Source organism: Phoca vitulina, unplaced genomic scaffold (assembly GCF_004348235.1).
Source record: "Phoca vitulina isolate PV1807 unplaced genomic scaffold, GSC_HSeal_1.0 scaffold4, whole genome shotgun sequence".
In the NCBI taxonomy this organism is placed as follows: domain Eukaryota; kingdom Metazoa; phylum Chordata; class Mammalia; order Carnivora; family Phocidae; genus Phoca; species Phoca vitulina.
In genome coordinates, this window is record NW_022589707.1 from 16,012,958 (window position 1) to 16,028,979 (window position 16,022).

General features: G+C 39.0%; 1 protein-coding gene across 9 annotated transcripts in view; it reads right to left on the bottom strand.

Moving 5' to 3' along the window:
• The window catches only part of AHCYL2 (adenosylhomocysteinase like 2), a 162,426-nt gene that overhangs the window by 15,890 nt on the left and 130,514 nt on the right, over window positions 1–16,022 (bottom strand). For all 9 annotated transcript variants that reach the window (XR_004299013.1, XM_032401595.1, XM_032401594.1 and 6 more), the window contains 6 exons: window positions 12,063–12,165; window positions 10,547–10,641; window positions 7,590–7,696; window positions 6,155–6,271; window positions 2,837–2,900; window positions 2,268–2,356 (listed from right to left, as the gene is read on the bottom strand). Coding sequence is in view for 8 of the 9 variants with exons in the window: in XM_032401595.1 (XP_032257486.1) it covers window positions 2,268–2,356; window positions 2,837–2,900; window positions 6,155–6,271; window positions 7,590–7,696; window positions 10,547–10,641; window positions 12,063–12,165 (575 nt within the window). In the remaining variant the exon portion in view is untranslated. The remainder of the gene's footprint in view (window positions 1–2,267; window positions 2,357–2,836; window positions 2,901–6,154; window positions 6,272–7,589; window positions 7,697–10,546; window positions 10,642–12,062; window positions 12,166–16,022) is intronic.

Genomic DNA, 16,022 nt, shown 5'->3' on the forward strand with positions numbered 1-16,022 from the left:
TTGGAGCCCATGACACTGTTCTCGCCTGGTTTTCCTCCTACTTTTCTGATTGTTCCTTTTCAATCTTACTCAATCTTTAAATGTTGGTACTCTATAGAGTTCTGCCCTTACTCTCTTCTTTATTCTTTCAGAATTTATCCACATACCCTTCCCTTGGCTGCAAATGACTCTTCTTAGTGGCTGACCTGCACAAATATATCTTTAGGTTAGATCTCTCTGAAGCTGCAGAGCCTTGGATCAAATTGTCTATTGGATAGCTTCTCCCGGATGTCCCATAAGAATCTCAAATTTATTGGGTTTGAAAAAAACCTCATTATCTTCTCTATACTCCTAAAATCTATTTCCTCTTTCATATTTTCTATTTTGATCAATAGTATTACTGTTCACCCAACTGTATGAGCCAGATAAACTAGAATGTCCTAGCCTACTCCCTCTCCCAACTGAAGTTGTCACCAAATCCGGTTGTTTTCCTTAATTCTTTAAAATCTCTTGAATCGGTCCCCTCCTCTCCAGATGTGCTGGTCTTGTGTATGTTCAGGTCTTATTACCTCTTGCCTGGATTCCTACAGTAGCCCCTGGCCCGATCTCATCTCTAGGTTTATGTCTAATTTACTTTGCAGAGTAATTTCCCTACATGCAATTTAGATCATGTCACTTCCTTGCTTAAAATACTTCAGTGAGATTGCCTGTTCTCAGGATAAGACCTAAATATTTATGCAGATATATGATTATATCCACATAATGATTCCTACCTTAGATATTACCATTCCCCCAAATTTATCCTCTCTGCCAGCTACATTAAAGTATTTCCATCTTCTTAAATGTGCCATGCTCTCTCCTTCCTCAGTGACTACCCTCCTTGTGACATGTTCCTTATACCTGGAACTTACTTCCAAACTAGAAATGACTTAACACAAGTTTCAGGACTCAGCCCTATTGACATCTCTTCCTACCCTGTGTCTTTGCTCTTTAGCTGGATATTTCTCCTTTGGCTCCTACAGAAGCATGTACCGTTTACCCCCATCATGGCACTATTCCACTCACAGTGGGACCTTGCCTCATTCATCTTATTCATCCTAAGCACAGAGCACAGTACCATTATACGGTAAGTGATCAGTTCATGTCTATAAGTTAATTTGAATCAGTGTCTCAATCAGTATTAAAACATGTTAATGAACCCTGACTCAGAGAAAGCCAACAGCTCTATTGGGGAAATTTGTGGTTTATGGCTGGGATGTGTGAGGAGTAGAAAGCAGGGAAAAATGGGTATAGCAAAACCTTTATGCCATGCCTTACTCTATCCTGGGTACCTTCCTCTGGTGGGTTAATGGTAAAGAATGGGTGGGTTATGGAGGCTATAGACATCAGAACTCTGCAATAGTTTTCAGGAACAGTGGTATTTCCATCCTACCTAAGGATGGCAAGAGGCAATATTAATAATATCTACCATTTAGTGAGCATTTATTTTGTGACAACAGTTCTATACTTTATAGAATTACATATTTATTATATAATATATAATCATATGTAATACTTATTTAATTCTTTTACTGAACTTTTGCAACTCTTTGAGGTAGTCATCATTAGCCACATTTTATGGATGAGACAGGAACTATTTTTTAACCTTTCATTTTGAAATAATTTCAAACTTAAGAATTACAAAAATAGTACAAACTCCCCTATACCCTTCACTCAGAGACAGCAGATTTTATCTGGATTTGCCTGATGTTTCCTCCTGATGAGATTCAGGTTATACATTTAGGGGGAGAATATCACAGAAGTGTTCCTTTCAGTGCATCACCTCAGAGAGGATCTGATGCCAACTTATTTCTTTTTTGATCATTGTTTTCAAAGGAAGAAGGGTTGGGGTGCCTGGATGGCTCAGCTGGTGGAGCATGCAACTCTTGATCTTGGGGTCGTGAGCTCAAGCCTCATGCTGGGTGTAGAGCTTACTTTAAAAAAAAAAAAAAAAGGAGGATTATATATGGAGAAGGTAAGGAGCTACTTGTTCTTTGGCTCAAGTCATCCCCTCTTATTATTTCCACAGGAATTAAAAATTTTAGCTTCTCTGATAGTCTCTGCTTTCTCGGAGCAGAGCTACTTGATCTTTGAAAGAGGGGAGCTTACAGTTAATAGCAGCATCTCTCAGGATCTGGGCCCCTCTAAGATAAAATTTGGCATTAACCAGGCTATTCTTTGGCAGCAGTTACAAGATCCCAATAGATGGTGGCATAGAGGAAAAAGCAAGTCTCCTTTTGCATGCTTACCAGGCTTGAAGAGCACAGATGGGGTCGATCTCAGTTACATACACAATAGAGCCCATAGCTTTTAGAGCAGCACAGCACCCCTTCCCCACCTTAAGAGGGGAGAAAGTACACATAATAAGGAAAGTCAGTGAGAAAACAACATCTCAAAGCTTCTGGTAAACTGTACCCTTTTCCGCCCCCAAAAGGAATTTCACTGAATAGATTCATGCTTGGGGAAAAACAAGAAAAAACAAATAAATGAATGCAGTTCATAAACAAACTCCTAGCCCCTGTTTAGCACATGCATGTACATAAGAACACCCACACTCACGATTTATAATCAAAACACAAGCTAAGAGAACATCACAAACAGTGCACTGGAATAAGTCAGAAAATCAACTTGAGAAAAAATGGCAAAAATGCAAAGGGAAAAAGAAAGATTGTACTTTAACCAGAGGGCCTCTAAAGTTACTTTTTTCCCATCTAGAGTGGTGAGTGAATGTATTCTCACATCCATTAAATAAAAGAATCTGGTATATTTCACCAAAATCACATTTTATACACCCAGTAAGTGAAAGGTTATGCTTTACCTCTCCATAGCCACAGACCACCACCTGCTTTCCACCAAACATCATGTCTGTTGTCCTTTTAAGTCTAGAGGAAGAAAAACCATTAAATCAGAAAAATCTTCTCTTGTTTCTCCTTTAAGATTAGATTGGGTCCCTTTGTTTTTATATTTGTTTGTTTGTTCCATTCTGAAAGAAAGCCTGGTTTCTATGCTACCTAATGACTAGAATGAAAGGTTGAATATATGTACTTTCTTTCTTTTTTTTTTTTTTAAAGATTTTTATTTATTTGTTTAACACAAAGAGAGAGAGCACAAGTAGGCAGAGCAGCAGACAGAGGGAGAGGGAGAAGCAGGCTCTCCGCCGAGCAGGGAGCCCAATGCGGGGCTCAATCCCAGGACCCTGGGATCATGACCTGAGCTGAAGGCAGCCGCCCAACAACTGAGCCACCCAGGCGCCCCTGAATATATGTACTTTCTAACTCTATGCTATCCGATCAATTCCAGCTATAGGAGAGGGTTTTTTTTTTTCTTTTTTCCTCTTGTCTTGGGAGTGGTGCAGAAGGGAAGAAGCTGTAGACTGTAAAGTACTCTTAAACAAAAAGCAATATACATTTATTATATAATTTTTGGAAATAAAAGATGGAAGAAAATAAAAACATTTTTTATTTAGAAGACAAAGCTCTAGCTTAGTGGAAACATTATTCTAGCTTACTGAATGAGACAGAAACATAGAAGATAACCCTGATAAATGAGTGCTACATTTAGCAGCGTCAAAAGGGCCAACAGGTCCCTCATTAATTCCATGCAGAGGGTAATGGGCAGCTAGAGGGAGAAGAGCTCAGAAATGCACCAATACTGACTGCATGAGAGAGTGAGCTTTCTGGGGCTGATTCTTTCTCAGACATGCTCTACTTTTTTGTCTCTGATTCTCTATGAAGCTAGAATAAATGTCCTTATTGTTTTTAGAGTCTCTTGGAAGAACTTGTAGGAGTAGGTTCTGGTTTCTCTTTGGTTTCGGCCAGTGTCCCTTCTCTAGGAATCCCTTACAAGGCAGAAGAAAGTTTTCAACTAAAACTAGCCTATTCTGAGATAGACAGTTCCTACAAATATTGGCGACTCTTTTTTTTTTTTTTAAGATTTTATTTATTTATTTAGTCGGGAGAGAGACAGAGTGTGTGTGAGAGAGATAGATCCTGAGCAGGGGGCAGAGGGAGAGGGAGAAGTAGACTCCCCACTGAGCAGGAGCCCGATGTGGGGACTCGATCCCAAGACCCTGGGATCCTGACCTGAGCCGAAGGCAGACACTTAACCACCTGAGCCACCCAGGCACCCATGTGACTCTTTCTATTCACTTATCTGTTTACCTCTGTTTCTATTCACTTACCTGTTGAAAACAGTCTATAAAGGAGGAATCTTGTCTTTTTAATGATTTGACAACTCCTAAATGGGAACTAGTACAACTCCATGAGCCCCAGTGAAACTCAATAAATATCAAATCTTATTCAGCCATTAAAAAGAATGGAATCTTGCCATTTCAACGACATGGATGGAGCTGAAGAGCATAATGCTAAATGAAATAAGCCAGTCGGGAAAAAACAAATACCATATGATCTCACTCATATGTGGAATTTAAGAAACAAAACAAATGAGCACAGGAAAAAAAGAGAGAGAGAGGGAGGGAGGGAGAGAGAGATGTCTAGAAACAGACTTTCTTTCTTTTCTAAAGAAACAGACTTGTAACTACAGAGAACAAATTGATAAGTTACCAGAGGGAAGGTGGGTGGGAAGATGGGTGAAATAAGTGATAAGAATTAAGGAATGCACTTATGATGAACACCAAGTGATGTATGGAACTGCTGAATCACTATACTGTCCACCTGAAACTAATGTAACAGTGTATGTTAACATAAATAAATACATAAATACATAAATTTTTAAAAATATATCAATTAAGTGCAGAGGCATTTCTTGTTGAGTGAAGAGAGTAAGTCTGGCTGGGCTATTATCATACTCAAAAGTCATGGTTTAGGAGAATGGTCCTGGAATGGTTATCACAGCAAAGAAAATCAATAAATTTTATTTATGAGCTTCCTTTGCTTTACTCTTGAGCTTTTCTGCCTCTCTTCCCCAAGAGATATCAGGTGCAAAGCTATTCATCAAAGCTATTCACGTAAGCTATAACACTTTTATGTAGCCAAAACAAGACACAGTCTATAAACAGACTGATGGATTGAGAATTCATTTAAATGTCCAATCTATCTGATAATACTATTGACTCTATAGAAATAATAATTACCAACAAACTGAATTTGCATTGAATACTTGCCCCCCTCCAAAAAGATTTTAAAGCAAAAAGCTTTTAAAGCAAAAAGCTTCCCCTAAGATAGAATTCAATCCAGAACTTAGTGTTCAGGGTTCTAGAAAGAAGGGCAAGGGAACTAATGTTGAACACCAGGTTCTTACCTTATCTCATTTAATCCTCCCAATAACTCTATGATGTAGGTCTTATTGTCCCCATTTTAGAGATGAGGGAATAGGCACAGAGAGGTTAAATAACTATTCCAAGACCTAAGTGATAGAGCCAACAATCAAACCAAGCCAGCCCTTCTGGCTCTAACACCTGTGGTGCTGTAAACTGCCTACGGTCCAGACTGGTTAGTAGTGGCCCACAGGCCCTTTTGTAGCTTTTCCATTAACCTAAACATGATGGAAACCATTTGGCTTGGCAATATTCTAAACCAACTTAATGGTTTGACATAGGGAATTACTGAGACTTCTGAACAAGGATGAAGGAATATCTGGACGCAAGTGTAGAAACAGAAACTGGGCATTAGAAGAACACAGCATTTGGTATATACCTAAGTAGATTTTGTCAGACTTGTAGTCATTACAGATTTAAAAAACTAGAAATGCCTCTGGGATTGGCTCTTTGCTCACCACAACTTTCCAGATGGCCAGAGAATTATATGCTGGTTGGAATTTAAAAACTGGTAACATGACCTAGAATAGGAACACCAGGAACCTTTTCCCAAATCAACAAAGATTCTTAGCTGTTTGTGACTTTAGTTACTGACTTGCAGGCCTGATAGGGTCACAAAGTAAAAACTTTGCCACCAATAGACAGAGGCTAGTCTGATTTTTTTTTTTTTTAAAGTAAAATAGATGTGCTTGTCATAGTATCCGGATAGCAACAGTAGATCTGGGTTATAATATATTTAGTATGATGGTAGTGATAGATCAAGAGGTGCTACATGAATCATTTCCGGAAATAACCAAAGCCAAAAAATTCAGAACCTCAATTCAACAACTCAAGTTCATTCCAAAGATAATAAAACATTACCCATCTAGAATTGATTCACGGCAACAGTAGAGGTTGTCAAATTTCTGTTTGGTGACCGAGTCATTAACGTTCATGGCTGGAACACACAGCTTCCCAGCCTTGGATAGCTGGTACAGCCTGAGGATGAGGGAAATCAAGAAGAACACAAAACAATGAGATACTGCAATCTACTGTCAGTTTCATAACAAATTACAGAAATATGTTCATCGGGTAGACATGAGAGCATGAGACACACTAATTTCATCCCATTAGGTATATATAGAGAAATAAAGGCTACCTTTCTGAAGTCTGTATCCAGTTTAGAAATGAAAATCTTAGTTACAAGGCATGTGGGGAAAATCTTTGACCCACCTCTAAATTTTAAGGATTAAAATGTAAAATTTTATTTTTTTACTGTTTTTTAAAAAAAGATTTTATTTATTTGACAGAGAGATAGAGAGAGCACAAGTAAGCAGAACGGCAGGCAGAGGGAGAGGGAGAAGCAGGCTCCCCGCTGAGCAGGGAGCCCGATGCAGGACTCGATCCCAGGACCCTGGGATCATGACCTGAGCCGAAGGCAGACACTTAACCAACTGAGCCACCCAGGCGCCCTAAAATGTAAAATTTTAAATTGTTTATTGATTTTATTCCCCTTTTAAATTATATAAAGAGTAACTTTAAGTACTATTTTAATCCCACTACTCTAATGCAACAACTTTAACTTTCAAATAGCCTTAATTTTATAATCTCAATACATATACATCCTATAAATATGTATATCTACATACAGGAGTTCCATTTTAAGTTGAATTAACTAAAAAATTAGAACGAGGTGTTTTATTCAAAATTCATCCCTTTCTAAGAGTCTGAAGGTATGGTATATTCAGAAAGATCACAATATATTGAAGCAGTGATGGTGGCTTATTCAGAATTTACTTCCCTAAAACTTCCATTTCATACTTCCAGTTCTTGATGAGTGAATAATAGTAAACAGAAATTATTTCAATTTTACCAAGGGAATTACTGCTCATTTGAGAAACAGAACCCTAAATCCTTGTTCTCTAAGTAAAAATGTAAGCTCTATGAGGACCCAAGTTTTTGTCTGTTTTGCCCACTGCTAGATCCCTAGCACAGATCCTAGAAGTTCCTGGCTCATTGTAGAAGTTAAATAAATATCTATGGAATGAACGAATTCATCTAAAAAGGACAAGCAGTCATTTCATTACAACAACTAGAAAACACGAGGACCACACTTGTTCCCTTACCTGTCCCCCACTCCCAATTTTAGGTTTGTTATTTGCATTGTTTTTAAAAAAAAAAAAAAAAGTGTGAAGATTCAGATCTCATCACCTCATAGCATGTTCCCATTTTTAACATAATGTATTCTATAGGTATGTGATTATCAGCATATATATCTAGGCTGCATAAAACCAGGTATGCCCATGTCAAATCTTACCTATGGACTCCAGTAACACTCTCCTCTACTATGCCCTTGATTTTCTTGAACATATTAGGATACTTCTTATAAATCCAGTGAGTAAGATCCCCTCCATCATCCAATATCTGCAATAATAAGCATCAATAATACCATTTATTTTACTGAAGGCTCAGGGCTTCCAGGTTGCTCTGGGTCTTTTATTCCAATTTCTAACTGCCAATTTATAGATATTTCAAATTTCCCATAGTTATGCAAAGTTACTTACAGCCAATATAATGGCCAGTCATTACACTGAAGTAAAAGACAATGAGGGGTGAAAAGCCAAATTGTAATTCTTTTTTTTTTTTTTTTTTTTTTAAAGATTTTATTTATTTATTTGACAGACAGAGAGAGAGAGAGCAGGAACACAAGCAGGGGGAGTGGGAGAGGGAGAAGCAGGCTTCCTGCCGAGAAGGGAGCCCGATGTGGGACTCGATCCCAGGACCCTGGGATCATGACCTGAGCCGAAGGCAGACGCTTAACGACTGAGCCACCCAGGCGCCCGCCAAATTGTAATTCTTGCAGCCAAATGACCTTCCCACATAACACATCTACTATATCAAAACACACAGCAACAAAATGAGGATTTTCTTCTGAACTAATAGCTTAAGTGGTTATCTAGACAACTAGTTCTTGAATGCACTGTAGATATTCAGAAAGCCTGACCTCGATATTAGCATATTTCTACCAGTTATATTCAGGACTTCAAATATATTCAGTCAAGACTTCGTTTAAATAAAGCAAGATAATTAGTCTCCCTCCCAGAACAATGGGTTATAAAACTGTATTTGTTAATCCTTCACTTCTCCCAAAGCACAGGCACTCTCCTACCCAAAATATCAGGCAGCACTGAAGGGTTTTGCCTAGCGAAACCTCACACTCTCTATAAACCAAATTAAAAATAACTAGGGAACTGTGTAGCATGTAGGTGTGCAAGCATGCCTCTGAACAGCTCATCACTATTTCAGGTTGGGATTAAAGATAAACACAATGCTGTGCCCACTGGAGCTTTCATCAGCGGAGGAAAGTTTCTGAATTATAAATAAGCTAAAGAAAGACCAGCTTAGAATGCTCTTGGGCACTAGGCGGGGTGGCATTTCAGTCCTTCACCTAGCTGTCAGAAATGCTTAGCAGGACTTTCCACATTATTGTACCTAGGAAGTCCCCACAGAACTGAGTTGTTCCCTACTGGCGTGCACCCATTTTGCCGTCTCATAAAGTATCAACTCTACTACCAGTGCCCAAAATGCCATCCTGTGACCCCTGGGTACACAAAATCCCCCACCTCATGTCTACCACCTAATCTCTTTTTTTTGCTTCTACTCATGCTCTTGATCTCTTTTCTCTGACTCAACTGAAGTTTATTTGAGAGCAGGGATCCAAGGCAAGACTTTCATTAAAACACATTTGCTCCATTCTATAGGTTAATGCTCCATTTTCTCCCAGTAGAAACCCTTAGAACAGATGCCCTAAGAAATGAAGAGGCTTCTCAGAGTTTCTCTCTCCCTTTCTACATGTATGGAATCCCTCATAGAGTTCTTCCTTGCAGCCTCTGATCCCTAGCCACACAAAAAAATCAGATATGAAAAAGCCTGAGCAATTGGAAACTCTGATCTTAAGTCCCTATTCTTGTCTGCTTTTCTCTTTTAGCAGAGGTATCTAATACAGGCAGGTAGTTGCTATCCCTAATATTTATTTAATGAATGTAACCCATAATTCTCACCACCATGTTATTCTATTACAGAAATTCTTGCCACCAGGGAATCTACCTGAGGTTGGAAAGCAAATAAAAGTACTAGATTTTGACAGGATCCCAAGAGGAATGAGCTCTCTTTTCTGGGTGACAATGGTTTTTATCCTTGTCTTATTTTCTTCATCAGCTTTCCCAGCAGTTTGTGCTGGCCCCATAGTCTGTAAATGCTCTCTGGTTGCAATCCCATGTCCTCCCCATGTTCTCGACTCTAAAATTAATGTTTTATTCCCGGTAGAAACCCCCTGGCATATCTCCTTTAGGTCTGTCAGTCATACTTCTTCCAGTCACCGTTAAACTCTGTGGGAATGAGCTGACTCATCTCACAGCTGACTCCTCCCTCCCTTTCAGGGTATTAACCCAGCTTCCTCAAACCAGCACATGGTACAATGTAACCTGCATCACAGAATCCAGAAAAGAGGCTGTTTCTCTCTTTGTGTACCAAATGAGGCCTACTCTGCAATTTTTAGCAGCAAGCAATAGTTGGACTAGAGCTTCAAGGATTCTTTTTTCAGTTGATTCCTAATTTCTCCTCTCCTTCATATGCAAAATATTTGTGAAATAGAAGTGCTTCACACTTTGTGCAGCTTTTTGCTTCTCTGCGAATCTAATGTGCTATCCGCCTTCAAGAACTTGATCTTTTAAAAAATGAAACAAAAATAAAATGAAGCAAAATAAAAAACCCAAAACTTTTTGCCTAGGCATCTTTCTTAAAGTGGAGAATAAAGAGAAGAAATTTGAACTTGGAATCTCCTCAGGTTTACTATAAATTTAGCATGTGATTCTAGAGAAAAGCTAAGTACCACAGAAGCTGTGTGTGTATGTGTGTTTGTGTGTGCATTTTCATTACTGTTACTGGAGGGGGGAAGTGGGTAGGGGATGGTAACTCATTAACCTTGCTTTTGAACCAGCCACGTGTGAACCCTGAGCAGTATTTTAACACTGCTGATGAATATAAATGTTTCTTAAGATCAGCACCAATTAATTTTAGTACTTTGAGGCTAAGTTCAATATTCTTAGGGTACCCTAAACATAAGCAACCAGTTCTGCTGGAAGCCCAGATACATCAGATAGAAAAGGAAGCATTTTCCTTCCTTCCTGTTGGGACACCCTCTCCCAGGCCCTAGCCCCCGACTCTGTCCCCGCCAGACTCCTCCAGAATTGTGCTAGCAGAAATCTAACCTACCATGTTTGGCTGCCAGCCCTCCACATTCACACATCTGTCAATGCACCACCAAAAGTCATCTTCTGATTCTCCTTTCCAGGCAAAAACAGGGAATCCTGAGGAAAGGGAACAAAGAGAAACCATTAAAGCCTGAAAGAAGGGCTGCCCCTAAATTTTCACAAGATACTGGTTTGCCCCAATTCCAATTCTCTCTACTCCTTGGATTGGCTTTCTTCACTGATTAACACTGTCTTCAGCCCCTTCGTCCACTTCTTTATCTTTGTTGGTCATTTTGCTCTTGATATATCAAAAAGGACAAACAAAAGGGACAAGAGTATGATGGGTGCTACAAATAGGACTAAAGGGAAAAAAAGAAGACATCAGAAATGAGCACTTCTTGATCCAGTCAAACTGGAAGTCTCACCATTTCCCAACTACACTTTGATCTTTCTTGCATCTATATTTTGGTCATCCCACCTTCTTCATCAGGAGAACTCTCACACTCTTCTCCATCAGTTAAAATGTTGTCATAGGCCAGTTAAGTTTTATGTTCCTAACGAAGCCTGATTAACTGCAAGTGATCTCTCATGGAATCTGAACTTTAATAAGCTGCTTGCTTGTGCATTATATGTAGATTCATGACCTGTTGTGGCATTTATCATATATGCCCTTGTATTATCATTATTTATATATGTGTCTTTTCTTCTCGATCACAATATAAGATTCTTAGGGCAAAGATATGGTCTCATTTGTTCTTATATCTCTTAAAGTGGGCCACTAAACATTTGTTGGAAAAAAAAAGAATGTATATGTACAATTCACTGGGCTATATATTTAATATTTGTGCTCTTTTAGATACGTATTTTATACATTAATAAAAATTTTGTAATGAATATAAATGAAAAGCAAATGAAATACTACAGTGCTAGCAAAGGAGAGACACACATGCACCACAGAGCTTTCCCAGCATTTCTTAAGCGCTCTGAAGCAATAAGCATTTGGTACCCTGCTCTGTACTGTGCTGCCATAGAGGGAAGGCAAGAAACTAGCAAAGTCCAAATTTCTCTCTTTCTTTTGTCCTTCCTGTGTCAGTAGCCGTTGTGATCAAATATTAATCTGCCAGGTAAAGTCCTTTTTACTGCTGAAGCAGAAACACCAAACATTAAATCAGGACAAACTGCTGAAAAAATCCAGCAGGACCACAAAACTATGCCTGAAGCACTTTCTTTTCTAATCCATATTACCTTAGACAACGAGCAGTGTTCACTGGTGCTCTAATATTAGCAAGTCAAGGCAAAGCATTAACTAATAAGGGAATATTACACATAAGAAGATATTTGCCAACTGTAAAACAGAGCTACCTACATCATATTTAACAAGAGAAGCACAGAGGAGAGCTAACACACAAGAATAGGGATCCATTCCCCCAAGACAGCTCCTTTAATGTCAATCTTTCTTAAAGATTTATATTGAATCCCTGGAACATTTTGGAGACTTACTTTAGCCAAAGACACAGAAAACAAGCCAAAGACCTTACCACTTTCTGCTAGGGCAGCAGCCACTTCATTGAGAGTGGAATAGATGTTGCAGGCTGCCCATCGGCACTGTGCCCCCAGCGCACCCAGAGTTTCCATAAGCACCTGCAATTAAAGAGAAAAGCAGGAGATGAACAAGGCTAGCCAAACAATCGGTCGAGAATCAAGTTTATATATTTGACAACAAGAAAGTATATCGGGGGAACGCCTGGGTGGCTCAGTCAGTTAAGCGTCTGCCTTCGGCTCAGGCCATGATCCCAAGGTCCTGGGATCCAGTCCCGCATCAGGCTCCTCGCTCAGCAGGGAGTCTGCTTCTCCCTCTGCCTGCCGCTCCCTCTGCTTGTGTGCTCTCTCTCTCTCCCCCTGACAAATAAATAAATAAAATTAAAAAAAAAAAAAAAGAAAGAAAGTATATCAGGAATAACTGAGGCTAGTGACTTTCAAATGGTGCTCTACAGAAATTCTTCAGTATTTTGAATAGAGGGCAATGGTAGGGGTAGGCATGGGGGAAGGCTCCAGCTGAGCTCTGTTTTTTCTACCTATTTTATATATTTGGGCTTCCTTATAAGACTTAATTAAGCCAAGGATTTTAGCCCCAAAACATTTTTAAAAAACCCCCAATTTACAGTTTTGCTTCTTTTGAAGATGTAGAAAGCTGCAAGAGAAGTTCCTACCCTAACAACAAAAGCCAGGTAATCTACAAAGTCATAACTTTTCTTGAGCCTATAAAAGAGCTGCGGTTGTAAAGCAACCAAGTGAACTGAACTCCAAAGTGACAAATCCCTTTAAGGAACGAGGGAACACGGTTTCACCTCTGACAGAGCATGGGAGGAAGATGTGGGTGCCACACATGAGGATAAGAAAAAATGAGCTAGAATTTCAATGAACTAGTAAAGGCTGAGTATTGGAAAGTATGTCAGTTTGGAATTTCTGACAGCCCTAGGCACAAGGAGATTTCAGACTCACATGCAAGCTCTTTTCCAGGGGCTTCTACTTAGTGCTCACAAGAAAGACTGGGGGCAAGGACCTGATCAGCTGTGCTCCAAGACAGGCATGAAACCTGGGCACTCTGCCACACTCTTCTCTCATAGGAAGCAAAAGCCTTAAGCTGTAGGAAGAGGAGCAGAAATTATGCCTGCCACCAGGGACCAAGCAAAGATCCACTGCTTCTGGGGAAGAGTGGAAGCAAAAACTCCCTGCTCCTTGGAGAGAAGCAGGAAACCCCCCTGGGCCCAGGACCCTGCACTGATAGAAAGTATAGGCACACATCAGAGATACTGCAGGTTCGGTTCCAGACCACGACAATAAAGTGAGTATCACAATAAAGCAAGTCAAATGAATGTTTTGGTTTCCTAGTACATATAAAAGTTATGTTTCCACTATACTGTAGTCTATTAAGTATGCCATAGCACAATGTCTAAAAAAAACAATGTACATGCTTTAATTTAAAAAATACTTTGTTGCTAAAAAATGCTGTCACCTGAGCTTTCAGCAGGTCATAATCACTGATCTACAGATCACCATAACAAATAATAATGAAAAAGTTTGAAATATTTGTGAGAATTACCAAAATGTGACAGAGACATGAAGCGAGCAAATGCTGTTAGAAAAATGGTGCTGATTGACTTGCTTGATGCTTGGTTACCACAAACCTTCCTTTTGTAAAAAAAAAAAAAAAAATGCAATTATCTGTGAAGTTCAATAAAATAAAGTATGACTGATAAAGATCTGTTACCTCTCCAGGAGAGGCAGGAAAATATCTCCTGCACAAGACCTATCACAGACACAAGGCAAATTTGGCTGGTACAGCAAGAAGAAGCAAGAACAATGAAGAAGCCCTATCCTCAGAGAGACCTACCTAAGACTGAGGCTGGACCAGGAGGGCCAAGAACCCCACTTGCCCTCACCATGAGCCTAGCTCTAGGAAACAAAGAGCAGCAGCCTAGTGCAGCAGGTGGGGCATGCATTTGAAGAGCGAGATGACACTCTCTTCCCCCCACCCCCGTGGCAAGCATGTGTAGAAGCAACTGAAAGCTGAGAGTGAAGCCAGACACTGAGGAGAGCCTTCTGGTAACCTCAAATCACAATGTAACAGCTGCCCGCAACTGGAGGGATTTGAAGCCTATGGTGCAGGACAACAGAATTGAAATCCAGCCCAATTTATGACAATAATGGAAACTAACAAATTACCATTCATAATAAAATTTCAAGACACACAAAAAAGTGGAATAAACCACCCCCTCCCCACACCGTTGTCAAGAAATAAAGTATTCAAGAGAACAAGACTGTAAGTCAAACTAGATGCTTGATTAGACAGGAACTTTAAATTAGTTACAATTAATAGGTTTACATTAGGGGTCTAGTGAAAAGATGGACAACATCCATGAACAAATAGATAATTTCAGCAGAAAGATGGAAACAATAAAAATAAGTCAAATAGAAATGTCAGAAAAATTTTTCAAAAGTATTAGAGATTATGAATTCTTTCATCAGATTCATCACCAGACTGGGCATATCTGAGGATAGAATCAGTGAATTTGAAGATAGATCAATAAAAATTACCAAATTGAAATACAGAAAGAAAAAAGAGTGAGAATCAAAATCAGAACAGAGCATCCAAGATCTATGGGACATTATCAAATCTAACATACATGTAATTAGAGTCCTTGAAGGATGAGGAGAGAAGAAGGCATAAGAAATATATGAAGAGTTAGCAGGCAATTATTTTCCAAAATAAGAAATTAAAGAGAACCCAGGAACAATGATAGTCCAATAGCAAAGAACACAGCAGTGTCCAGATCCATTAAAAGGAACCAGGCTCCTTGGAGAAATGGCTGATTCCAGGTTAGAGCAGAGAATGTACAAGATAAGCTTAGATAATCATATACCAGAAGCAAGGAAGTGCTCAAAGAATGAAAAGGATATGTCAAAAGCAAGATGGAAGGGGGTCCCTCAGGACAAGTTTGGAATAATTTGAGCATCATGATAAATAGTGATAGTAATGGATTATTATCCATTAAATAAAATAGGAAACAATGATTCATACAAATAAAAGTAAGTAAATAAATGAATAAATTTGAAAGCTTGATGAAGAATAGGATATTTACATAGTTTCATATTACTACCTCATGAAATACTTTTTAATTACAAAGCGGGAAAATAACTTCTACAGTGAAAAAGTCTAGCAGACACTACCTCAAGCAAAGGATCAAAATGAACATCATTTTGACAAATGATAAATCAAATCTAAATCAACATGCCACCTGATAAGATTCAATGAAAAAAATGCAGCATCATTTCTTACTAAAAACGCATGGCCTGAATTTAATAATGAGGAAGCATCAGGAAAAGTGGAATTGAGCACATTCTACAGAATAATTCATTTATAATTTTCAAAAGTGTCAAGGTCATGAAAGTCAAAGGAAGACTGATGAACTGTCTCCAGACTAAAGGAGACTAAAAGGGGATGACAATTAATGAGATACATGAAGTCTGAGGATTAGATGGTAATATAAGTCAATGTTAATTTCCTGATTTTGAACAGCTGTACTGGTTGAATGAGTGAATCTTCTTGTTTGTAGAAAATATGCACTGGGGCACCTGGGTGGCTCAGTCCTTAAGCGTCTGCCTTCGGCTCAGGTCATGATCCCAGGGTCCTGGGATCGAGCCCCGCATCAGGCTCCCTGCTCACGGGAAGGCTGCTTCTCCCTCTCCCACTCCCCCTGCTTGTGTTCCCTCTCTCACTGTCTCTCTCTCTGTCAAATAAATAAATAAAATCTTAAAAAAAAAGAAAAAAGAAAATATGCACTGAAGTATTTGTGGGTGAAGGAGCATCAACTTGGCAACTTACTCTCAAATGGCTAAGAAAAAAGTGATTGGTACAATACTTGCAACTTATCTATAAATCTGTGTTTATTTCAAATTTTAAAAATATTATTTTTTTAATTTTAATTTTTTTTTAA